The sequence below is a fragment of the Myotis myotis genome, unplaced genomic scaffold, assembly GCF_014108235.1.
Source record: "Myotis myotis isolate mMyoMyo1 unplaced genomic scaffold, mMyoMyo1.p scaffold_m19_p_6, whole genome shotgun sequence".
In the NCBI taxonomy this organism is placed as follows: domain Eukaryota; kingdom Metazoa; phylum Chordata; class Mammalia; order Chiroptera; family Vespertilionidae; genus Myotis; species Myotis myotis.
In genome coordinates this window covers 29,119,854-29,146,472 of record NW_023416368.1, presented here as the reverse complement: position 1 = coordinate 29,146,472, position 26,619 = coordinate 29,119,854, and the positions used below count along the sequence as shown (strand labels likewise).

Genomic DNA, 26,619 nt, shown 5'->3' with positions numbered 1-26,619 from the left:
AAGCATCTGACTACGTATGGTGGCTGTAGAGGGTGAGCATCTGGGTTCTACATGATCCTTGTAAGAACTTTTAAATAATCCACACCCTTCAACCCATTCCTTCCCTGCATATATTCTTTACCCCTCCAATTCTTTGGCTCTCTGAGGTTCCATTGCTGCAGTATCTAGGTTTTGCCTTTCTCTAACCTTAGTCATTTGTCATTTCTCCATCACTTTTTATTAGCCTCTCACCTGAGGCTATTTTTCCATTGATTTTTAGAGAGAGTGGAAGAAAGAGGAAAAGACAAGAGAGAAATATTGATGTGAGAGAAACCAGTGATTTTTCTCACATGCACCCTGACCGGGGCCCAGGCCAGGGAGGAGCCTGCAACCGAGGTATATGCCCTTGACCAGAATCGAACCCAGGACCCTTCGACCCACAGGCCAACGTTCTATCCACTGAGCAAAACCAGCTAGAGCATCTCCATCCACTTTTAACTTTCATATTTGATGCCTTGGGATTAAAGATGTTTCCTCACACCACTGAATATGGTGTTCGTGTTTTTATTTCTTGCTCTCTTACAAATGCCTTTAAACATATTAATTATGCCTAATATGACTAATAATAGGAAAGTGCAAATTAAACCTTCAATAAGACACCATTTTCCACCTATAGGATTAGCAAAGATCATTGAAAAGGTTATTTGGCAGGCTTCAGTTCTTCTTTGACTGTTAGCTGGAAACCTCAGTTCCTCACAACATAAGTCTTTCCATAGTTAGGTTGTCTGAGTGTCCTCAAGACATGGCAGCTGACTTCCTTCAGAACATGTGATAGAAGAGAGAGAGAAAGTCCAAGAAGGAAGCCACAGTCTTTTTTTAAACAGCCTTATTGATATATAATTTATAAACTATACAGTTTCCTCATTCAAAGTGTACAATTCAATGGCTTTATTTACAGAGTTTTGCAACCATCACCACAATCAGTGGTGAATCTTAGAACATTTTTATTATTTCCAAAGTAATCCTGAACTAAGCCATGACATCCCAAACCCCCACCTCACCACCACCCTTCATTACATATAAAACTATACAATAACTGGTCTTTGTGACTGGCTTCTTTCACCTAGCATGTTTTTAAGATCAACTATGTTAGAGCATGTATCAGTATTTCATTTCTTTTCATTAAGTGGTCTCTTTTTGTCCAATAGCTTTTAGTGAAATTCCCACTTATTTCTACTTATATATCTAGGTTTTTCTCTCACTGTTTCTATATCCAAGAAAGACCTGGATCTTCTTGGCATGGAATTTGGGTTAGCATTTTCCAACCTCAGAAACAATTCCCTTTAGAACTAGTTGAGGTTCCAATTTTGCCTGTGGACCCTGTGTCCTTGTAGTCTTTCATAATCTAATCTTGCAAGTGGCATACCACTACATCTGCCATATTCTATTGGTCAAACAGACCAATCTTCATATAATGTGGGAGAGGACTATAATAGTGTATATATACCAAAAGTCAGGAATCACTGAGGGCCTTCAGGGTGGCTGCCTACTACAGTGAGAATGTTGTCATGTTGCAATCCATGTGAGAAGTAAAGGCTTAACCTCTAAGTTTGCCCCATCTTATAGATTACCACTTACAAACAACAAAAAAGCTCACTTACTCTGCATGATAGAAAGAAAAAGCCCCCACTTGGAGGAAGCTATCCAGGAGTCAGTGTCCCTTCAGCAGCTCCTTGATCAATATAGTGGTGAATATCTGGAATGAGGAAATGAGGATTAACACCTGGCTTGAAAAGAGAACAGAGAAAGAAACCAAACACTGATAACAACTTTACTAAACACAGTTTTAGCTATATAAGTAAAGTTGAAAAACACTTACCTGGAATAAATGTATTCACCCTGAAATCCAACAATAGCTATAGACCATAGAGAAGCAAGTAAACTGCAGCTTTCTTATGGTTTGGTCATAAATATTCACTCAATCATTTTGTCATTCAACATATGTTGATGATAAATAAGGGACTTTTACACTCAATTCATATTTTCTGAGTTCCCCTTTGGGATATGAAACTATACTTAACAATATAATAAGGAAACGTAAAGCAAACACACAGCCCCTTCCTTCAAAAACCTTTCATTCAAAATCAAGAAAAACTAGATAAATGACACACATATTTGTTTTTAAAGACAATAAACACAAGGTCCTTAAAAGTTTTTCTTCAAAATATACATATATTGCCATTTATCTTGGATTCTCTTTTTCTATCTCCATGTGTTTTTAGTTATTGATGAAAACTGTTATATACAAGATGGCTTTTTCAATAAAAAAAAACCCACATGTTTTAGGGCACAGTGTAGCTATACCATCTGTTTGGGCTTATTTTCCTGGTTAATGTCAATTCAGTGGATAACTAGTAAGATGAACATTTGGAGTTCTGAAATTTCTTTGAAAGACTAATTTGTGTTAGATGGTATAACCATGTTAAAAGACGGTAAGTTGAATCTCTTTGGTACAATTAAAACACAAGGAATTATATAAAGATAGCTTTTACTAAGCTTGGTTCAATAGAAATATTCCAGATCAACAGATTGAAGGAGCTTTTTATTTAAAACTAGAGGACCGGCGCACCGATTCATGCACTGGTGGGGTCCCTTGGCCTGCCGGTTTCAGCCCGATCCCCACAGGCCAGGCTGAGGGACCCCATGGGTGCACAAATGAGTGCACCAAGCTGGTTTTGGCCTGATCCCTGCAGGCCAGGCCAAGGGACCCCACCAGTGCACAAATCCATACACCAAGCCTCTAGTATGCATATAAAATCTTTGGTTAATCTCTTCCCGCCCTACTCCCACCCCCTTCCCTCTGAGATTCATCAGTCTGTTTCATGTTTCCATGCCTGTGCATTGAGTGTCTGCCCTCTGATGGTCATTGCGCATCATAGCTACCTGTGGAATGGTCAGACGGTCGCTTAGGCTTTTATATATAGACTAGAGGCACGATGCACGAAATTCATGCAAGAATAAGCCTTCCTTCGCCCTGCTGCCAGCACCAGCTTTTTCTGGCACCTGGGACCTGGGCTTCCCTCCAGCTGCCAGCAAGCACCCAGGACCCGGGCCTCCCTCGCAGCCCTGGCTTCATCCGAAAGGTTGTCCAGAAGGATATCCAGAAGGACATCCAGTTTAATTAGCATATTATTGCTTTTATTATTATAGTTTTACAGATAGGTATAAACTCAAGACAGATTAATTTGTGATGGGTCAATAACAAAGAATATAATTTAACACATTTCCATTTCTGTAAAGTAGTAACAAGAAATTTTAGACTGTGTATAATTTGGTATTTATGTAAGATCAACTTAAAAGCAACATTCAAACAACCTAGTTAGCAGCCTCCACCCTCTCTCAGCTTTTATACCTTTAGCAGAAACTATCACGCAAATAAATGGCTTTCTCTCAACAGAATCCCAAGCATAGTATGTCAGGTCAGGCTGCAAACTCTTTTTTTTTTTTTTAAGATTGGGCATATTTATTTAGTTTTTATTTTTTGTTAATCCTCAGTTAAGGTTATTTTTCCCCATTGATTTTTAGAGAAAGCATGGAAGGGAGTGGGAGAGAGAGAAACATCAATGTGAGAGAGACACATCAACTGATTGCCTTCCGCACATGCCCCGACCAGGCCCAGGGATTGAGCCTACAACTGAGGTGCATGCCCTTGACTGGAATCAAATCTATGATCCTCAGTCTATGGGCCAACACTCTATCCCAGTGATGGCGAACCTATGACACGCATGTCAGAGGTGACACGTGAACTCACTTTTTTGGTTGATTTTTCTTTGTTAAATGGCATTTAAATATATAAAATAAATATCAAAAATATAAATCTTTGTTTTACTATGGTTGCAAATATCAAAAAATTTCTATATGTGACACAGCACCAGAGTTAAGTTAGGGTTTTTCAAAATGCTGACACGCCGAGCTCAAAAGGTTCACCATCACTGCTCTATCCACTGAGCAAAACTGGCCAGGGCTTATTTTTTATCCTCACCTGAAGATATTTTTCCATTGACTTTTAGAGAGAGTAGGAGGGAAGGGGGAGGGGTGGAGGTGGGGGGAGACAGAGAGACAGAAAGAGAGAAACTCAGCGATTGATTGCCTCCTGTGTGCGCCCGACCAGACTGGGAAACCTGCAACCCAGGTTTGTGCCCTTGACCAAGAATCCAACCCAAGACCCTTTGGTCTGCAGGCCAACATTCTAACCACTGAGAAAACTGGCCAGGGCAGGCTGCAAACTCTTAATATCAAAAGGAAGAAGAAGTTTTAAAAAGCTTTAGGTAAGAATGATTTTCATTCTATAAAAAAGAAATAAGTATACACCATTTTACCCCCAGTAAACCAGCAAAAATTAAATGTAAAAATACCAAATACCGAGGAATAAGTAGAATTCTTATAAACTGTGGGAGAGTGAGAAACAATTTCGCATTCGTTATCTCACAGTTAAATATTTACAAACTCCATAAACCAGCACCCCTACTTCTAGGTATATAACAAAAGAAACACTTGCATATGTGACCAGGAGGCATGCATAAGAATTTTTAATGCATCAATGTTTATAAATTTTTGTAAGGCTAGAAACAACCCAACTTGTACCAGCAGGAGAATAAATTGTAGTATCTTCACACAATGGAATGTTATAGTATTGAAAATGAACAATCAGCTTGGCTGGTGTGGCTAAGTGGTTTTGCATCAACCTATGATTCCAGGTCAGGGCACTTGCGTGGGTTGCGGGCGCCACTCCCGGGGGAGGCAGGAGGCAGCTGATCAATGATTCTCATCATTGATGTTTCTATCTCTCTCTCCCTTTCCCTTCCTCTCTGAAATTGATAAAAATATATGTTAAAAAAAACAATATGGACAACCATTCTATACAACAACATGAATGAATTTAGAAACATAGTGCTAATAGGATAAATCCCAAAACACTACATATTGGATGATAGCATTTTTATAAAGCTCAAAAATACACAAATTAAACAACATATTAGCATATATACATTTGTCATAAACCTAAACTTTAAAAAAGGAAACATCAATGGAATGAGAAGGACAAAATGTAGAATACTGGTAACCTCTGAGGGCAGGGGAAGAGATAGAGGAGGAACACAAAAGTAGATACAAGTTACTGAGAAATGTTCTAGCACTCAAGTTGGGTATTTCATTATATTATTAATCTTATGTGTTACATATATCTTTTATACATATTAAAAATAAAATTTAGAAATATTGGCATAATTCATTCTCCTTTCTTCCAAGTGAGAAGAGCTGATTTTTATTCTGCATGTAAAGAAAGTGAGGGTAGTATGGCTCTATCTCCAAATAAAGAATGAAACAGTTCTTCAAGATAGAACCCCTCTCAAAGCTGATAGATTTTAAAGAGAATAATCAGTTTATCTGAAATCAAGAGAATATAAGCAAAATTAAATTCAGGTGAATTAAATGGGATTTTTTTTCTAACATCTGAACGGAATATGTGGTAAACTGAACTTCCTACCTGCCAAAAAAGTATGATGATCCAGGATGGGATCTCAGCATCACCAGCTGAAGTTAAAATGTCCAGAGATAATTGGGGAAAGAGAATTTTCAGGAAAACTGGAAGCTCAGATTAGAATACCTAGCATAAAATGAGCAAAAAATACAAAAGCTAAAGAAATGAATTCATTTGTTTAAAAAAAAAAACACAAAACCCTTTCTTTAGCATAGATTTGCAGCAGGGAGGAAGAAAGGGACTGGAGTAATAGAGAAAATGGAGACAGTCCCTGTCCTCAAGGAACTCATACCCTAGTAATCACACAACAAAAGCTTTCAGTGTGTAAATGGAAAACTTACTATACAGAACCAATAAAAAAGGTGTTCAGACAGAGAAAGAGTAAAATGGTCCAACAATGAGAAAAGAAAACTTGGAGGTTTTCAAAGCAATTTAGTTGATTAATCTAATGAGTAAGAGGACAGTTTTAATCTTAGGCCAAAACTGTTAAGCCTGAATCTGGAGAGAGAGAGAGAGAGAGAGAGAGAGAGAGAGAGAGAGAGAGAGAGAGAGAGAGAGAGAGAGAGAGAGAGAGGAAAGGTTAGTGCCCCAGCAGGTGGGAATTCACATTTATGGAGTGCTATGTGCCAGATCCTCTTCTAAATGCTTTTTATGAATTAACTAATTTAATCCTCATAATATATCTATGTAAAAGTTGGTATTATTATCCTCATTGGATAAATGAGGAAACTGGGGCCTATAGAGGTTAATTTGCCCAAGGTCACATAGTTAGAAATTTAAGAGCAGAGTTTTGAACATTGGAGATTGGATTACCCAGCCCAGTTCTTGACTACCACAGGAGGGATTTCTTGTGCCACTCCAGCATGGCCAAGGGTGTGAACCTGAGGAGGGGCAGTGAAATATTGAAGAAAAGACAGACAAGAGAATACAGCTGGGGCTCGGTGGATCTCCTGTGCCTGGATGAGGACACAAAAGAACCAGCCTGCAGCCGATGCTTTATTTTATAGTCTGATTAAAACAAGGGTAGATTAACATGTATACAAATGTTCTTATTTTGGCAACACTTGCTGCACCTCCCATAGCCCATTAGCTACTTAGGAAGGAAATAGGGAGGGCTACAAGGTCAGACTTAATTATGCTAAGAGAGCTCTGCCCTCCAGGCTGGGACTTGTTTGTGGCCCTGCCACAGGTCAGCCGGATGCTTGACCCTAGAGCCACTCCCTACAATTTCTTTTTTTCTTTTTTGATGGGGGAAAAATACTTTAAGGTGTGCATTAAACCCTTTTTTAAAAAAAAAAAAATGTTTTTTGTTGATTTTTAGAAAGAGAGGAAGGGAGAGGGATAGAGAGGTAGAGAAAATTTTATGAGAGAGAAACATCATTGATCAATCAGCTGCCTTCTGCATGCACCGCCCCCCACCCCACCCCTGGGGATCCAGCTGGAAATCCGGGGCTTGTGCCCTGACTGGGAATCCAACCAGTGATCTCTTGGTTCAAGGGTTGAAGCTCAACCACTGGGCCACACTGGCCAGACAAGGAGGATTTCTTAAATAAAGGTTGGGAAAAAACAGAAGAGCTAGAAAAAGTTATTCACATAATCTCATTAAAGTTTATTTATATACAGGTGAGGTGAATTGTAAATATTGAATTTTTATCCCCAGACATGTTACACCTTGATAAATGTTTAAATGTTTTTATTTATTTTAGAGAGAGTGAGAGGAAGGGACAGGTAGACAGAGAGAAACATCAATGAGAAAGAAGCATCCTTTGCCTGCTGCACACTCCCTACTGGGGATGAAGCCCAAAACCCTGAACATGTGCCCTGAGCAGGAATCAAAATGGCAACCTCTTGGTACATGGAATGATGCTTCAGCCAACTGAGCCAGGTCACAACTTGATAAATATTGTTGGTGTGCCTCAAAATTTTGTACTCGACAATAAGAATGTAGAATATTACAGAGAACCTAGTGGAGAAAAGCTGTGTGTCCAGGATCGTGATCTTAGGAGAAAATCTCATCTTTTTTATCCCTCAGGATACAGAGATAGAAAATTACTCAAGGTAAGCCTGGCAAAGCCCTCAACTTCCACAGAATAGACTGATGTACTTTATAGCCAATCTCAGTGCATGTATGTATTTATTCAGTCTCTTTTTTATTTCTTTCTCAGCAAACTAATAACTGACTTGTTAGGACCATTGTTTCAGCAGTATGCTAATGCGATAAAATTGATGGGTTTAATTCTTTTTTAGCTCAGGTGACCATAAATTGCACCCCTAAACTTAGCAAACATGAGCTGTTGAATGACCCTAGAGAAACTGTGTTTGGCTCAGAACAAGTCTATCAACATTACAAAAGATAATGCTTTACTGAGTGTCAGAACTTTCATCTTTGTATTCAAGAACACATTAATTTTCACAGAGAATGATAAAAGTGATATTTTTAATGTCTCACAATGAATCTCTGGGACAATCAAGAATAGATACTTGGAAAGTTCAATATACTTGCTCAGATTGACCTTACCTATGTTATACAGTTATACATGATAGAGTCTTTGCCTAACCTCACAATATATATTCAATCACTCTTGTTTTTATGTAGCCAATAAAGAAACAAATAAATAAAAACAGAAATGATTTCAGTTTCTAATTGCTTATGGAGGAACTATTACATGAGGACAAACTAATAAAAACAAAATCCCAAATAAAAAATGCTAATTTATATGCTTACAATAAAGTGATCTGATGCAAATTATATAATTCATTGAGTGAAAGAAACCCACAAAGCAGTGACTGAGCTTTATTTAGCAGACTAGTGACCCAGTGCACGAAATTCGTGCACATTAAAAGGGAATTAGAGGAAATATTTTAATATTGCTATTTGCCCTTTATAATAGAAGTGTCAGAGATGAAAGAAAATTAGTAAAATGTACATGAAAATCTTCCTCCTGTCAGAGTCTGGGGCACTCCATGGGAACCAGAGTCAAGTCCCCACCCACCCACGTGCACCTCAAAATCGAACGAGACCCAGACCCAGCCGGCCCTGCCCCCATTGGGCTAGATCCAGACCTGGCTGGCCCACTGGGTGCAGCCTCAGGTTGCCTGGTCCAGCACCGGGGTGGGGGGCATGGCCTAAGGTCCCCTGGCCTGGGCCAGAGCAGGGGGAATGCCTTAAGGTCCTCATTAAGCCCCGCCAGGCAGGGGATGCGCTCTGAGGTTCCCCATCAAGCCCTGCTGAGCAGAAGGCATGACCTTAGGTTCCCTTGTCAAGCCCTGCCGGGCAGGTGCAGCATGAGGTACCCCAGCCTGGCGCCAGGGCCGGGGGCACGGCCTGAGGTCCCCTGTCAAGCTCCACCAGACGGGGGGTGCAGCCTCAGGTCCTTGCTGATTGCTCATTAAGTCTCGTTATGGGAACTCAGCATCTGCTGTGGGCGCAGCCATCTTGTGTTATGGAATCCCTGCCTCTGCCATGGGCACCACCATCTTGACCATTACAGAGTGATGGTCAATTTGCATATTCCCTCTTTATTAGCTAGGATTCTGCTGCTCACTAAACTAAAGCCAAATTTCTAACATGCCCTGACATCTGACAAGGCCACAATAATAGGGGAGGTGCCCCATTATTATCCAAGAATATCCAGAGGAAAGGAAAAGGATGGTGAAAGGCAAAGTTAATACGAAAATTTATCAGATTAAGAATGAGTATAAGTAAATCTCCAATTTCAACTGGAAATAGAAATGGCTCAAATTATCTTTATAGACAATCTCAGTGCATGTATGTATATTTTTATTGATTTCAGAGAGGTAAGGAGAGGGGAAGGGAGAGAAAAACATCAATGATGAGAGAAAAACATTGATTGGCTCCCTCCTATAGGCTCCCATGTGCCCTGATTGGGAATCAAACCACTGGGACACTCAACCACTGAGCCACACTAGCTGGCAAGAAATGTAAAGTTTTGATGTCTGATATTTCAGAGTAGAGATAGAAACCACACTCTTAGACAGGGTTAATATTCTAAACTTCTCCAAAGTAGAGGTATAGGAAGGAGGGAAGGAGACAGGGAGTTAATTCAATGGCAAAGAGTGCAAGCTATGAAAGAAAATTGTCTAGGTTCAATTCCTAGCTCTGACACTTGGTAGCTGTGTGATTTTGACAGGTTTTCTTAATCTCTCCATGCCTCAGGTTTCTCATCTGTAAAATGAGGATAACAGAACTTACTTATAAGGTTGCTGTGAGGACTTCATGAGCTAATATATACAGTGTTTACACAGTGCCAGGTTTATAATAAGAGCACTATATAAACATTCCATTTTTTATTAAAAGATATCTAAAGATTAATATCAATGGAGATATTTAATCAGAGAATCAAGAAGAAATCTGATACAAGTGTGCAATCTTTTATCCCAAATCCCTGGGGCCAGATGAGTTTCTAAATCAAATATTTTAAAAATAATTTAGGAGTTTAATATATTATGCTGTCTACATTTTACTTAAGATGTATAGCCTGGCTAGTGTGGTTTAGTGGTTGAGCATTGACCTATGAACTAGGCAGTCACAATTAAATTCCTGGTTAGGGCACATGCCCAGGATTGCAGGCACGATCCCCAGTAGGGGGCATGTATGAGCCAGCCGATCAATGATTCCCTCTGATCATTGATGTTTCTATCTCTCTCTCTCCTTTCCTCTCTAAAATCAATAAAAATATTTTTTTCAAAACAAAACAAAACATGTATTGTCCTGGGCAGCAGCCATTAATCAAACACATATTTCCACAATGAAATGCATCAATAGTAACACCAAATGGAATAAATGAAGACTTTAGAGTCATGTCAATTCCAGTTTTTGCCACCAAACAAATTAAGAAAATAATTTGGGATTTTTCTCAGAAGATGGCGGCGTAGTAAATGCCTGTACTCACTGCCTCCCACAACCACATCAAAATTACAACTAAAAGACAAAGCAACCATCATCCAGGACTGCTGGGAAGCTGGCTGAATGGAAGTCCTATGCCTAGAGAAGTATTAAAGAAAGCACACTGAGACTGGTAGGAGGTGCCGAGATGCGGACCAGGCTGGGCCAGCACCCACGTGTGCCGCTTTTTTAATAGGGAGGGAGATCATCTCTGTGGAGGCCGCCGGGAGAAGCTAGGGATCCCAGCCCCATACCAGACCCCCAGCCCAGGGTTCCAGAGCTGGGAAAAGAAGTCCCTATGAGCAGTAAGAACTGTGAGCTATAAAAACCAGCGTAGATTGGGGCTCAGTGACACAGAGGCTGCTGGAGACCCAGCTGTTCTTCTTAAAAGGCTGGCAACAAGAATTGAACTTACAAGGTCCTGCTTCCTCTGAGCTCCAACTCCAGGAAGAGGCTCTGGGGAACACAGACACATATGAGGAGGAACTGGATTGTCTGGCATCTGGGCAGGAACTCAGGGAGGCTTTCTCCCAGATGGAGGTGCTGGCAGGGATCATTGTTCCTATGCTGGGAGCTCCCAGGTCACTGGGCTAACTGGCAGCCATTTCTGTTTGCTCTGCCTTGGTGATTCCCTAAGACCCCACCTCATCCAATTTACCTCACCCAAGCTGTGTGCAGCAGCTTTTGCATATAAATGGCCTTTCCTTGCTCAGGATAAAATCTTTCAAATAAGCTGCAGCTGGGCCAGGGAGTGCCAAACCTATCAATAAAAGGCCCAAGACCCAGGACCAGCACCAATCTGCCTTGCTTCATAGCTGGGTCTCATCTAGGCACTTCCAAACCCAATACAAAGAGGAGGAATCTGAAGATCTCTCTGTAGCTCCTGCTGGGTGGCCCCAGGCAGTGGCTGACTTTGTACCTCTCTGGAGACCCAAGAGCCAGTGTACCCAGTGGTCAGTGTCAGACCATATCAGTTAACAACTCTACACATCCATAAGTGACACACTCAAGGGGCAGACACAGTAAGCACCAAAGCCCCACTGAAGCAAGTCCTGATCCATAGGGGTGTCTCCTACACAGCAGCTCTCTTGCTGTAGTCACAGCTGGACCTCACAGCCAATTGGCCTGAAGGTCGATTCCTCCCAGCGACACCAACAGCAATCAAGTTTCAACTACAACAAGACTATGCTCACAGCCCACAAAGGGGTGTACCTAGAGCTCTCAGCTCAGGTGACTGGGGAGGCTGAGCCACTGGGCTCTAGAAAACAACTACTACACAAGGCCACTCTACCAACTCAAGGAGACCTAGCAGCTCTACCCAATACATAGAAACAAACACAGGGAAGCAGCCAAAATCCAGAGACAGGAAGGCATGTTACAAATGAAAGAAATGTAATTGCAGATGTATTATTGTGAATCTCTGCCTGTTTGTAGTCATAACTTTTATTGTATTAAGTAATGAAATAATCATGGGAAATATAGAGCAACAATGATATTAGATGAAATTTTTTTTCAGAAAACCTAATGAGTACCCAGAAAACCTAATGAAATAATTTTCTCTTAAAAAAAAAAAAAAATGCCGAAACCGGTTTGGCTCAGTGGCTAGAGCGTCGGCCTGCGGACTGAAAGGTCCCGGGTTCGATTCCGGTCGGGGGCATGTGCCTGGGTTGCGGGCACGTCCCCAGTGGGAGATGTGCAGGAGGCGGCTGATCGGTGTTTCTCTCTCATCGATGTTTCTGGCTCTCTATCTCTCTCCCTTCCTCTCTGTAAAAAATCAATAAAAAAAAATTTAAAAAAAATAAAAAGAATGTATAGGTAATTATCACATGGGATGTTACCTGGATTATACTTGAGGATTTTATGTGTCATAAATTGTTCACAATGCCTGAAATATCTCCCCAGATATCCCCATGGATGACTACTTCAGGTCTCTGTCTCCCCAGATATCCCCATGGATGACTATTTCAGGTCTCTGACCAAATGTTACTCCCTCTTCATAAAGGTTTTCTTGATCATACTATTTAAAATGTCAGGTGGGAGGCATGCACACACACAATCTCACAGAAAACTTTTCCCCCTTTCTTTGTTTTTCTTTTTAGAACTTATCCACTACCCAGCAATATATATTTGTTTATTTGTCTTACTAGAATGGCAAACTATGAAAGCAGGAATTTGTTTTAATTGAGCACTTAGAACAATGTCTGGCAAATAGGCAGTTGACAGATACTATTCAATAAATGACTGAAGAAAATAAGGCTGACATACCAGTAAACAGTGGTGGGTCCCAAAACTAGTCCTGATATAGCAGGTAATACCTACTTTAAAAAGGAAATTCAAGGCAAAAAAAAAGTTATTTAAACATATATTTATGTAATATGTATATTAATGGGATTTCAAAATAGTAATTAAAAACATTTCATCTTTATACACATACTTATCAAGTAAATATTGATTCACTATCTAGAACAGGGGTCCTCATTTAAACAGGGGGCCAGTTCACTGTCCCTCAGACCGTTGGAGGGCCGGACTATAGTTTAAAAAAAAACTATGAACAAATTCCTATGCAAACTGAACATATCTTATTTTGAAGTAAAAACACAAAATGGGAACAAATACAATATTTGTATTTGCATGTGGCCCACGGGCCATAGTTTGAGGACCCCTGATCTAGAAAATAAAAACTAATCATTACATTTACATTTACACTGCATTTGTATTTAATAATTAATTTTTAGTATTTAAGTAAACAAGGAAAAGTATACTTCAAAGAAAAAAATACTATAGCACAAAACATTAAAAAATTTACTTTGTATTCCCCCTCATGCACACACATTTTATTCACCATAAAAAGAAACACAAATGATCATCTAATTGCAAAGTGCTACTACATTCAGTTGTACTGTAAAAATGGCCTAAATTAGCTTCGGAGAACAGTGGCATCTGGTTGTTTGTGTGTGTGTGTGTGTGTGTATATATATATATATATATATATATATATATATATATATTCTTGCTCCAGGTAGTAAAATGGTAACACACGGATATTCTAAAGTAAGCAAGCGAAGGAGTTTGGGAATCACCATACAATGCGCAACAATGTACTTTCCAGTCTAGATAGATGACTCTTGGAAAGGCCCAGCTTTTCTCTCCATCTCTACCCTCATCCATATATTATTTGTGCCTTTGGAATTACTTTTAAAGAGAAGAAAAGGGAAAGGTGATATTAAGAATTTAGGCCACACTCTTGGAAAAAGTACAAAAAATAACTACCATTTTCAAATTACCATACTTGTATCCTATAAATTGACATTCCATTTATTATGTTTAAAAGTAAGATAATAATTTCAACAACTGTTACTTTTACTTTTGCAATTTTTTCTTTCCATTACTCTTAAAACAGGAAATAGAAACAACACAAAACACAAAAATAAAAGAATGCTCTAACAGTAGCTTTCAAACTGTGCTATCCCAGATTATGCAAGGATTTTCAATTAGAATTACTTGAAAAAAATAATGGAATTGAGACTGTATATGTTTCTCTTCCTGAAATAAGACAACTTAGCACTGGGCCAGGTGTTGTTTCTTAACCATGACTTCAGGATGGGAGGAGGTGGTTAAAAGAGGTGAAGCTAGACAACTCATACCAAAAAAAGATCAGAAGCTCACAGTTATAATCTGACAATGAGATCAAATTTTAATAATTACTGCCCCCTTTGCTCTCAAGTCCTATGTTATTTAGTGAGTTTCATCTAGATAAACACATTTAGATGGTACTGTGGATAGGGTGAGGAGTGAATTTCCACAGCTCTACACCCTCAACAGAGAAGGTTCTGCTTACCTGCTTCTGAGAACTGGTTCAATAGCATATTAGCATTTAAGGAGTAAACCAAAGGGTCCACTTCAATAACTCTTACACCAACAAAGAAAAAAGCTGCCCTTATTTAAGTGAAAATTCAAGATCACCAGCATAGTCTGTGTCAGGGCACATATGAACTACACAAGTCTCATGCTTTTGACCATCAGTTCCTTAAGTCCCAAGACTGGAATGAAACCAGATAAATGCCTGAGGAACCACTTCACACCCCAAACACGTGCAAACTTTGTTCAACAGAACACTTTACTGCCAAAATGGAGTTGGCAGAAATTTGGAGCCAAGGCCCCCAGGCTGCATGATCTGCTGGCACCAGAAAGCTTAAAAATCTTAACATAATACTGCTCAGTTTGAGTTCTACCAATTTGCTTGAGACGCCTTCCCCAAATTTGACTTGAGAAAGTTGAAAGCTGCCATCAAGAAAGACTTTATTAAGACTTATCCTCTATCTAAAAATAATTTGATTTCCCACTCCTGATGGTCATACCTCTATATTCCTTGATGGTTATGTTTATGCTATAAATCTAATGCAGTCTATTTTATGATGCATGTAAATTCAATTTTGTTTAGTACAGGGAGAACTAAATTAGTTATGACAAAGTTTTACTTAGAAAACATTTGTACCAAAAAACCCCCATATATCACAATTTATTACCCTCAAAAGTGTGAGAAATTAAAATATAGAATATCTGTAAATTGCTATTATTTTGCATTTGATTTAGCTTGTTCTCTAATTTTTCTGAATTTGAGTAATCATTTATTTGTATACTAGAGGCCCGGTGCATGAAATTTATGCACTGAGGGGGGGGGATGTCCCTCAGCCCAGCCTGCACCCTCTCCAATCTGGGACCCCTCGGGGGACGTCCGAGTCACTGTGGGATCGGGCCTAAACCAGCAGTCAGACATCCCTCTCACAATCCGGGACTGCTGGCTCCCAACCACTCGCCTACCTGCCTGTCTGATTGCCCCTAACCGCTTCTGCCTGCCAGCCTGATTGCCCCTTAACCACTCCCCTGCCAGCCTGATCGATGCCTAACTGCTCCCCTGCTGGCCTGGTCCCCCCAAACTGCCCTCCCCTGCTGACCCGGTCACCCCCAACTGCCCTCCCCTGCCAGCCATCTTGTGGTGGCCATCTTGTGTGAGGGTGTGACAGTCAATTAGCATATTATCTCTTTATTATATATTATATAGGATGAACTATTTAGAAAGTGAGGAAAGAAACCAAGAGTTCTTCTTCTTCAAAACATTCAACAAATGAGCCTGGCCAGTGTGGATCAGTGGTAGAATGTTGACCCAGGAACCAAGGGGTCACTGGTTTGATTCCTGGTCAGGACACATGCCTGGGTTTCAGACTCGATCTCCAGTAAGGGGTGTGTAGGAGCAGCCAATCTTTCATGGGTGTTTCTATCTCTTTACCCTCTCCCTTCCTCTCTCTCTAAAAATCAATAAAGGAAAAACAATTTTTTAAAAATGTATTTTATTGATTTTTTTACAGAGAGGAAGGGAGAGGGATAGAGAGTTAGAAACATCAATGAGAGAGAAACATTGATCAGCTGCCTCCTGCACACCTCCTACTGGGGATGTGCCCGCAACCAAGGTACATGCCCTTGACTGGAATTGAACCTGGGACCCTTCAGTCCACAAGCCGATGCTCTATCCACTGAGCTAAACTGGTCAGGGCGGAAAAACAATTTTTTTAAAAAGATTCAACAGTTAGGTCCTATTTGGGATCTTCATAAGCTTGATGAAATTTAATGAGGAAAACTGCACCTAAATTTAAAATTGTAGTTAGAATACCAGCAACTATACAACTAGTAATTTTAAAGTTATAAATGCTTGCCCTGGTCGGTTTCGCTCAGTGACTAGAGTGTTGGCCTGGGGACTGAAGGGCCAGCGTTCGATTCTGGTCCAGGGCACACGCCGGGTTTGCAGGGTCGATCCCCAGCAGGGGACGTGCAGGAGGCAGCTGGTCAATGATTGTCTCTCATCATTGATGTCTCAATCTCTCCCTCTCCCTTCCTCTCTGAAATCAATGAAAATATTATTTTTTAAAAAGTTGTAAATGCTTGATAAATATGCAGTATTGAGAAACTATAGCTTGCTTTGGAAGGTTAGCTTGTGCTGTTCCCGTAAGAGATCAAGTTTACAGTAAAGATGCTTGCTCCTCATATAACTAAAAAAGGTGGTGGTGGGGAGCTTATTGAGGTGAAACCTTCTCATCTTTTCCCTCAGTACCTCCATGTATTTTAATAATTTCTCTGACTTTCTATTTTTTCCTCTTCTAGAACCTCCTGGACAAAACACTCTTTAGGATATCAAGTTGCAGAAGACTGCAGTTTCAAAGATATTTATATAGTAGTGCTGCCACCTAAAGATGAGGTGAATAAAGAAGCAATTCAAAGGAAATGACCCATCATTCTTAAACCTGTCTCAAACATTTTCTCACCTCTAACTAGGCATTGATAAACATTATGCTGTTAGTATGGGAGCTGAACTGTTTCACAATAACTTACTGCTGAGCTGCAATTTTCTATGGCAGAAAATTTCAAGCTCAAAATTCAAATCTTTTAGAGTCTTCTATGGTTTGGGGTCTCCAAGAATATCTCCCGAAATTATTTCTTTCAGACATTAGACACTGTCTACCATACATGGCGTGGGGGGGGGGGGGTGGGTGGGCGGGGATGAAAAGATACCTGGAAGTAAACATTTGAGGGATTTCCGATTTAGTGGATAAAGTGAGGGATAATATATTTCCCTCTATCACTGACAGACTTCTTGCAACGTGAACTAATACTTATTTTTTGTAACTCAATTTCCTCGTCTATAAAATGGGGTTAATTTCACTTTGCTCTTACTTACCTCGCAGGTTAATTAGATAAGCTTATTGGAAAAGTAAGCTTATTGACTTCTCTGAAATTAAAATGATAAAGATAGTGAAAGCAGTTTCGTTTTGTAGCTAATAATTTTTAACAGATCCACGTTCTATGCACGCAGTGTTGCAGAATGAAGCTGTGACAGCATACGAAGCCAGGAAAAAAGTTGCCGTGCACCAAAAATCTTGTTAAACTTGGTAAGATTTCCAGGCAACTCTTAAGAGGACATTTTATAGTTGTGCATTTCAATCTCTGCATAGCAATTTGTGAAAATTAACTCGCCCCTTTTGCTTTCTCCCTCTCGGCCCAAGGACGCATACATAATATTTATCAGAGTTTTGTCCTTAGTCACAGTCCCTCCAAGGGGCCCAGTTTCACCTACACTGCGTGGGAGGCCGGGCAGCAAACCCCACACTTCCTGTCAAGGATTCCCGGGGCTGCAGCCCGAACGCGGTCGACCCACCTTCCTCTACGCTAATTCTGCCCTTCCAGCCCCGCCCGAACGGCGTTTGAAGGCCAAGGTGAGACCCTCCCGGGAGATAAGAGGCCCTTTGCCTCCAGAGAAATGAGGGCGGGACGAGGGCCGGAGGGGGGCGGAGGGAGGGTGACGCGCTGGGAGCTGCACCAACTATGACTCTGAGGGCCCTAAACTGGAGCTGACGCAGGCCCTGCAGGGCCCCGTTCCCGCTTGAGCCCGGCTTCGGCCTTCAAATCCCAAGAAGGGGTAAGTCCTCCAGAGGCCGCTGCCGGCGGCGGACGGAGGAAGTGCGGGCGGAGAGTCCGCAGGCAGCCCCCTCCTCAGACGTGCTTCCAGGCCTGGGCCGCTGACTGTTGACGCGCCGACGGCGGGGGGCGCGCGCACGCGCAAGATGGGGGCGGAGGGAGCGCGCTCCGCGGCCGCCGCCGCCGCCGCAACTGAATCCGAGGGACGTGAGGGCGGAGGGCGAGAGCCACGGAGGGGGGAAAATGGTGGGTAGCGCGGGGCGCGCGCTGACGTCGCCCGGAGTCACGCACGGAGCGCCGGGTTACGCGCCGACGTCTGGCTGCCACGACTTGCCGTCTGCAGCGGCGGCCGCGGCGAGCGGATCCCGTCGGGGAAGGAGGAGGAGGGGGGAGAGCCAAGGGGGCTGTGAGTGAGCGGGAGAAGCCGCGTGTGAGCGGGGCTAGCCCGCGGGAGGGAGAGCGAGCGAGAGCCGAGCCAGCCTTCCGAGTCGCCTCCTCCTCCTCCCCTCGGCGTCCCGCCCCCGCCTGCCAGCCCGCCCTCCTCCCTCCTCGGGCAGCGGAGCTCCAGCGAAGCGCAGCTCGGCTCGCGCCGCTGTCCAGGACAGGTGTGCGCGCGCGCCCTCCTCCCCCTTCCTCGCGCCTGCCGAGCGCGCGCCCTCCCTCACCTGCGGCAGGACAGCGCCCGCCCGCCCGCCCGGGTAAGCCCCTCGCGACCTTTCCTGCGGCCACTGCCACAGCTCGAGCCCACCCCATCCCTCTAATCGCCTTCTTACCCCCCAGGAGTAATTACTGTACTAGTAATTATGTCTGTGTAGTAGACATCCCCGCACCCTCCCTCGGGAGACCCTGGCGGTGCAGCAACGCCCCCCCCTCCTCCCCCGTCGCGCAAGAATGAACACCTCCAAAAAAGAACAAAATAACACGCCCCTTAAGGAAAGAAAACAATCCTACCTCCGCAGGCACTGGAGACCACCAGTGGTGCCCGTTTGCTTAGCAATCCCTAAGCCCTATTTTCCCTGGCCACCTTCGCCCGGGGCCTGGGACAGTGCGCCAAACGTGGCCGGCACTCCCTGCACAGCAACCCTGGCAGAAGGGGAGGGGAAGGAGGGTTCTAGGCTCCACTACCAACCCCTCCTCTCCTGTGTTCCACCTCCCCCTTCCCTCCCCCCTCCCCCCGTAATACATACACCCGCCCAGGATTCGTTGTAAAAATGAAAAATAATAACATTCATGCTGACATCGCAGATGAAGCCAGGCCCAAGGATGGGTGGCCCGCGCAAGGCATTTTTGCTGCCCCACAGAGCTAGGTCAGCTCAACAGCCTCCTCTGCCTTTGATGGGGGCCAAAGGAATGGTTGTGAAGCCGGAGGGGCTTCCCTTTGAGCAACAGTGGGCTCCAGAGGCGGGTGAGATGTGTGTAGGGGAAAGGACCCAGGGACCGCCCACCCCCGCAGATCTATCTGCCTGGAACCTGAACTTGGATAGAGAAAGGCCCAAGAGTCCGACTGGGGCAACTTTCTTTGGTTCGTTGTCTGCCGCTGAATAAACGCCACCTTAATCTCGCTGTCTCTGCAGACCCTCTTGAGGGTTCTAATTCGTTCTTATTTGGGCCCCTTACGTTTCTGTCCGACCAGGCGCTTTGGGGCAGCTTTTTGCAGCGGTATCTGTGTTTGTGTCTCGCGTCCTTGGAAGGGAGGTTCTAGTGCTTTACAATAGGCTAAATTGGGTTTGACAGCTTTGGGTAGACTGTCAGAGAAGAAAAGGGATTTTTTTTTTTTTATTACTTCAAGACCCCCCACTGTTTCCCTCCCAAACGGACGTTTTCAAATTTCGGCTTTGAAAATTGGAGTGTTGACTAGTGTGTGGAGGGAGTTGCTGATTTCATTCCTTTGGGTACTAGTAAAACCATTTAAGTATCTTCCGGAAGAGAGAGAGCTATTGACCTTTGCATTGGTTCTGTTTGGACCTGTTGGGTACATGAAATGTCAGTTTTCTGAAAATTTTTGTCTAATTTAGAATGTGTGGTACGTTTATTTAACTCTTCTGAGCATGCTTAAAATGAAAACGTTTTGTGAAAGGCGAAGATTTTATTACATGGATTGTTCTCTTAGATTTTAAATTTTAAATTTATATCTTTAACCCTACGCATTAAAATAGCATTGAAGAGGCATAATATTAAAGTTCAGGCGAGCTATAGAAAGGGGATGCGCATTTTTAAAAATGATTGGTGAAATATTACTATTAGCCTTTGTTGTTGTCATTAAATGTTAAGATCTACTTGAGAGTCTCCCATAATTTTTCTGGTAGATAGCCATGAGAAGTGGTAATTTCTCCACTTTGAACACTTGCAGTACAACATTCCAGTTTTAATGATTTGGATATTGAAGATAATTGTCTAGTTTAAGACAGGCATTTAACCTAAGCAGCACTTGAAAACATGTTTTAGTGTTCTTGTTCTCTTTTATTTTAGAAATTGTGATTTTGTGAAATTTAATCGCATATTGTTTCAAAAGGGCTTATTACCCAGAAGAAGATCCCCTGTCTCCAAGTTTATTTTATAAATGCGTGTGCTAATTTTTACTTTTAAAAGGCAAAGCTGAATTAGGTTATTTCAGAATCACCCATAGTTTAGGCTGAGGGAAATTGAGGCTTTTTTCTTTTTGGTTTTGCCTAATGTCTGTTTCACTTGCAAACAATTTTTTGTTGGTAAGAGTTTGTTAAAGACAGATGATGGGATTAAAAATAAAGCAGTCTATTCTCTTCAAAATGTGTGTTAGTGTTACTAAAAGCACAAGAAATCTAGAGACATTTATCATTTTTTAATGTAAGCATACTTTGAAAAAGGGAATCTTTTATGATTTTTCATTAACACATTTTGTTGCATATTAATATATTTCGTTTTTCTTTCTATTTCCTACATTGCATTGAAATTTTAAATTTAATCTTACAACTACTTATTTTAAAATTACATATTTAAACAGCTAGACACTAAAACTGGCTTTTCATTTACCAAGTTAGTATATTGTTTAGGTAGTTAACCAATGGTTAGAAGTCATTTTAAATCCACAAATTTTCTAATGGATTTTCAATGTTAGGATGCAAATCTGACTTTGAAATTCTACTTAAGGTTCAAACTTTTTGTTTTAAGACTTTCCCTGGGTCATTATTCATTCTTCTTAGATTATCTTTTTAAGGCTACTGTATTCCATAACCTAAGAAAAACTACCTTTCACCACCCTCCCAATCTGACCAAAAGTCCAGATTTACAGGCTTATCCTACAATTAACTCTTGTTTGAGCAGTGAAAAAATGTACTAAATATCAAATTTTTCATTGAATTGTTTTGGAAAAGGCATTACTCTCATTTGCTTTTTTAGATACATTTAAAAAGTAGGTGGGAAGCTGGTTTATAATAGCAAAAATTTTATATATATACATGTAGAATAAATAGCATAAAATAAGTAAGTACATATTTATGCAGAGAGATCCAGGTTTCGGTTGCTTGATTATTTGAGCTTAATATTCCCATTTTAATCGTTCAAATGATATTTAACTTATGTTTTGTCTAGAAACGTCATCAGTTACTTATGTAATGGGGAACTAAGAACTCGGTTCCTGGATACAGTTTTTCAGAAAATCAGAACATTCCCAAACTAAAATTGCTTCAGAGCCCCTGAACATAATCATTTGGGACAGGGCAAGAAATTTAGACTCCAAAGGTGGTCCAAGACGGCTGACGGCTTAAAGCCCTAGTTTTCTGCCCTGGGGAAGTGACCATTAGCACGGAAGAAGGCTGGCGGATTGGCGCGTGCCCCCTCATCGCAATCCTATTGGCTTTGTTGCTGCCTTGCGCTCTTCTGAGGGGGCAAGAGCTTGGTATAGCGCAGGATAAACACTTGAGGAAGAGCAGCGACTCTTCTAGCTCGGACTTCACCAGATCTTACCCTCAGCTTACAAGTGGTACCAAAATGCCCCTGCTCCGCTGGGTTCTGTAAGGAAACCCTGCCACTCAGCGTTTGCGTCCGTTTGGGGCTGGGGTCTATCCAGGGTCCTGATCGTTACTATGGGAGCCTCGAGAAGCCTCCGCTTCTTTATACGTTTTTCTGTGTGGCTCGAAGTGCGCTTATAGTTCCTACGTCCCTTTCCCGACAGGAGAGGGAGTGCAGGAAAATCAGCATTGAAAGGGAACTATGTGATACTGGAGGATGCCCCCCAAACTAAGGGGAAGTTCTTTATGGTGCCCAAAGCCTGGATTTCTACCTCTTAGTGGGCTTCCCCATTAGGAAGTCATTTCCAGGACCACTGGCCTGATGAGTGATTCTAGAGCTGGCTCACAAGATTACCTCAGTTTGCTCTTTGGTAGCCAGGGTGCTTTTTGCCCTGTTATCTCTTGAATAGAAGTAGCAAACGTCAGCCTAGAGCTGAAGTAACTAATGCTGGGTAGAATGGGGCCCTTGCTAAGAGAAAAAGAAAGCTGTGGATACCTAGCAGGCAGGTTTGCCCAGGATGTTGCGAAGGGAAATATTAGGGCTTTGAAGGCTCAGGTATTGACAAGGCTTATACCTTGGACTGGTCTGGGTTTCTTGATCATTAGTACTATTTTCACCTCTCTTCCAGGAAGCTTGGGCAACCATGTACTCAGCTGTTTCCAGGGCTAAGAGTGAGGGAGACAAGTCTCCTTACTTGAGGGGGTGCAGTATGTTCAGGGGGAAGGGAACCCATTGATGGGATAGGCATACTCTTCTCAGGATGGAGGCAGCAATCCATGCTTGAGAAAGTCAGGATTAGGGCTGTTAGGTCTGTACCTTCTGAGCCCCTGTAGAAGGTGATGGGTAGGGGGTAGGGACATTGGCAGGGGGTCCTCTGGAGATAGGCCTTAGCTTTCCTACAGCTGTTAGGACTGCAGGCTGCAGTGAGGTAGTTATGAGCATTCGCTATATATTTTGGAGAAGGAAAATAGGCCTTAGATTATGTCTCAAATGTAGGAAGAGAAAAATCAGTGATTTCCGAGACTAGAGACAACCCCTTTAGCTGTCACTGTCCAAAGACTCATTGGTTAACTAATGGTCGGTAACCTAGCTGTCTGCCCAAAAAATCATTTAATGTTTTACTTTTTGAGAGGTGGGGGCTCTCCTTGACACTCGGGAGTTTCTGGGAGGGGCAAAATGATGAGTGAACCTGTGTTAATGAATCCCGTAAGGAACTGCGTTTCCCAGGAAATTCCTGGCATTTTTAGCTCGTGAATATCCTAAAGCCTGCTTGATTTTCTCCTCCATTCTGGGTCCTTCCAGAGAGGAAGAAGAGTGGGCTAGGGGGCTGAAGGCTCGGCAGGGCCTGGTTCATCTGCAGAGCTGGCCAGCAACCTAGACTGGGCTCAGCCCTAAGCAGAGTTGCCCCCCTTCCCCAAATCTCGGAAGGAGGAGGGGGAGGTAGGCAGGCAGTCTGGGTCCCAGAGGGGGCTGGTGGAAGGTTTTTGGGTGAGTGGGGGGTTTCTTTTTGATTGTTGTTTGGGGGGAAGGGCATAGCCAACTGGAACAGGCATTGCGGGCACCCCGGCCCTGGTGCGGCCGCCGTCCTCTGCTCAGCTCCCCCCGCCGGTGAGTGCGCCCGCCCGACTGTGCGGGGCTGCGGTTGGGGGGAGGGGGGAGCGGGATCATCTGAGGCCAGAGCCGCTGCGCTGGGAGGGGGAGCGGCGGGAGCGAGGGGAGGGACCGGCTAGGTGTCTGCTGCTCCGCGCCACTGCTGCCGGCGCCCCGACCTCATCCCCGGCAGCCCCTTCTGCAGCTAAGGGTTACTGCTGCACCACCTCTCCTCTTCCTCACCCTCCTCTGCGGCCAGGGCTCTGCGGTAGGAGACAGCCCAGCCTGGCGGCATGTGGGCCGTTCTGGGTTTGGGTCTGGGTCTTGTTGGGGCCTGCAGGGGAGGGGTGGCCGTGACTTGGTGTCCCTCTCTGCAGAGGGCTCTGCTGCGCTGCGCAGGCCCCTACCCCCACATCCCTTTGGGGTCACTGGAAAGCAGAGCTCAGGCCCGCTCCCTATGCTTAGTATGGCAGCTCTCGTCTCACCCATAGTCCCCCAACTCTCCGGGCCAAGGCCGCCCAGGGTCTGGCCAACAGCGACAGCCACAGTGGTGGCGGCGGCAGCAGCTGCGACGCAGCGCGTCCTGCCCCCCCCCCCTCCCTCCACCTCCCAGCCAGGGGTGTAGGGTGAGAGCCTGGGGTGGGCGCCGCCTGGCGGGCGGGCGGCGGGCGGGGGCTGGCAGTGGGGAGGGGGCGCAGGTCACGTGCCCGGCGGGCGGGTGGGTGCGTACAGTAGGGCGCCCTGCTACTGTACTGGGGAGTCAGTGCCCTGTTACCGGGTCTCGTCTGTCTCGTCTCTCCCGCAGATCTCGCGAGAGTGGCTGACTGGCTGTGGGGGTTGCGGCGGCAGCAGGCGGAGCCGGGGAGGGAAAGCAGCGGCGGCTGAGGCGACTGAGGCGGCGGCGGGCGGAGCGGCAGCCGGCGGCGGCGAGGCGGCGGAGCGCAGCATCATGGCGGACCGAGACAGCGGCAGCGAGCAGGGTGGTGCGGCGCTGGGCTCGGGCGGCTCCCTGGGGCACCCGGGCTCAGGCTCGGGCTCCGGCGGGGGCGGTGGTGGCGGCGGGGGCGGCGGCGGCAGTGGCGGCGGCGGGGCCCCGGGGGGGCTGCAGCATGAGACGCAGGAGCTGGCCTCCAAGCGGGTGGACATCCAAAACAAGCGCTTCTACCTGGACGTGAAGCAGAACGCCAAGGGCCGCTTCCTGAAGATCGCTGAGGTGGGCGCGGGCGGCAACAAGAGTCGCCTCACTCTCTCCATGTCAGTGGCCGTGGAGTTCCGTGACTACCTGGGCGACTTCATCGAGCACTACGCGCAGCTGGGCCCCAGCCAGCCGCCCGACCTGGCCCAGGCGCAGGACGAGCCGCGCCGGGCGCTCAAGAGTGAGTTCCTGGTGCGCGAGAACCGCAAGTACTACATGGATCTCAAGGAGAACCAGCGCGGCCGCTTCCTGCGCATCCGCCAGACGGTCAATCGGGGGCCCGGCCTGGGTTCCACGCAGGGCCAGACCATTGCGCTGCCCGCACAAGGGCTCATCGAGTTCCGCGACGCTCTGGCCAAGCTCATCGACGACTACGGAGTGGAGGAGGAGCCGGCAGAGCTGCCCGAGGGCACCTCCTTGACTGTGGACAACAAGCGCTTCTTCTTCGATGTGGGCTCCAACAAGTACGGTGTGTTTATGCGAGTGAGCGAGGTGAAACCCACCTACCGCAACTCCATCACCGTGCCCTACAAGGTGTGGGCCAAGTTCGGACACACCTTCTGCAAATACTCGGAGGAGATGAAGAAGATTCAAGAGAAGCAGAGGGAGAAGCGAGCTGCCTGTGAGCAACTCCACCAGCAGCAACAGCAGCAGCAGGAGGAAACCACCGCTGCCACCCTGCTACTGCAGGGTGAGGAAGAAGGGGAAGAAGATTGATCAAACTGAATGGAAAAAAACCCCACACACATGCATACACACACATACATACTCACACACAACTACACACACAGAAAATATACTGTAAAGAAAGAGAGAAAATAAAAAGTAAAAAAAAAAAAAACTTAACTCCAAGGGAGCACCACCCACAGAACCTCCACCAACTGACAGTTTCTCTTCTTGACTTGCCACCCATCGCTGGATGTTGTCCACTTTATCCACCATATAAAACAGTAAGCAGCTGCTAAAACAAAAAAAAAATACAAAAAGTAATAACATTATATGAACTGTGTTTCCTACTTGATTAAAAAATATAAAGAACTGAGTGTTTATTTCCCTAATTAACCAAGAACTTTTGTACACGTTTAAGCTATTATTATTAAAAGTGTTTGCAAAATGGTCAAGATTATAATATTGCTGAATTATATAAAAGTCCTTTTCATGTTGAGCTAACATTTGACTTTAGCACAAAAAAGAGATATTTTAGAACACGTAAAATAATATTTTTAGTTTTTCTCATTTTGTTACCAAATTTCAAACCTTACATGGAGGTTATTATAGTATATTTGACACCCTATATACCTGTGATTAGAGATGTGTATATATATATGAGGGCTAGGCATGCTGTGTGTCTGAGCTTTGTCTAAATGTTATGCAGAAGTTTGTAGAGTTAAAGGTACGTAGGTTTAATTCATGCAAGATAAACAATAAGTGCTCTCTTTTATACAATATGCATTGCATCTGGACCTTAAACATAAAAATGGTCAGTGAAACTTCTGTGAACATGAAGAAATTATTAAAAAAGGCATTTAAATGAAATTTGCTAAGTTGTGATTTTTATGGTTGGAACCAAAGTTATTCAAATAGCAAAAGGAAATAGAGAAAGAGAGAAAAAGGAAATCTCCCATAATATTTTTCTGCATCTGTTTGCTTTGAGTAGTCATTTTGTCACTGTGTATATGAGATGTACTTGTATTGTTCATAATATATTTTTTTCATTATGTGTAGAAAGATTTTAAAAACTAACGTGCAGCAATTTCCAGTGAACCTGTACTTGGACATCAGGTAGTGAGTCTATTTGTGGTCACTAGCACTGTCTCCTAAATTTGTAAGAGGTCTGAAGCTATCCTTTGGTTTTTGCCAGTGCTATTAACTTATGTAGACCTGTTAAAAAGCAGAGCAACACAATTATAGTTATCCTACTGAGCCATGGATTCTGAGTTTCCTTTTAAAAGAGAA

General features: G+C 43.7%; 1 protein-coding gene and 1 long non-coding RNA gene across 5 annotated transcripts; one reads left to right on the top strand and one right to left on the bottom strand.

Moving 5' to 3' along the window:
- Nucleotides 1-341: 341 nt before the first annotated feature.
- LOC118657669 lies at nt 342-17,470 on the bottom strand. The gene is made up of 5 exons (XR_004968069.1): nt 17,155-17,470; nt 12,690-12,739; nt 5,525-5,644; nt 1,641-1,735; nt 342-796 (listed from the first exon to the last, which is right to left on the bottom strand). It is a non-coding gene; the product is annotated as an uncharacterized LOC118657669 (long non-coding RNA).
- Nucleotides 17,471-17,567: 97 nt separating this feature from the next.
- On the top strand, nt 17,568-26,199 carry PURA (purine rich element binding protein A). 4 transcript variants are annotated; one of them, XM_036311985.1, is made up of 2 exons: nt 17,568-17,689; nt 24,274-26,199. In XM_036311985.1, exon 2 carries the CDS (start codon nt 24,418-24,420, stop codon nt 25,378-25,380), a length of 963 nt encoding a protein of 320 aa, XP_036167878.1. In that variant the 5' UTR covers nt 17,568-17,689; nt 24,274-24,417; the 3' UTR covers nt 25,381-26,199. The 4 variants fall into 4 exon arrangements, with proteins under 4 accessions (XP_036167878.1, XP_036167875.1, XP_036167876.1 ...); XM_036311982.1 differs by lacking the exon at nt 17,568-17,689 and adding an exon at nt 17,767-17,892; XM_036311983.1 differs by lacking the exon at nt 17,568-17,689 and adding an exon at nt 18,383-18,589.
- Nucleotides 26,200-26,619: the final 420 nt, after the last annotated feature.

Excerpts from the sequence above, each read along its gene's own strand:
- PURA (XM_036311985.1), top strand. The coding sequence starts at position 24,418 with ATGGCGGACCGAGACAGCGGCAGCGAGCAGGGTGGTGCGGCGCTGGGC.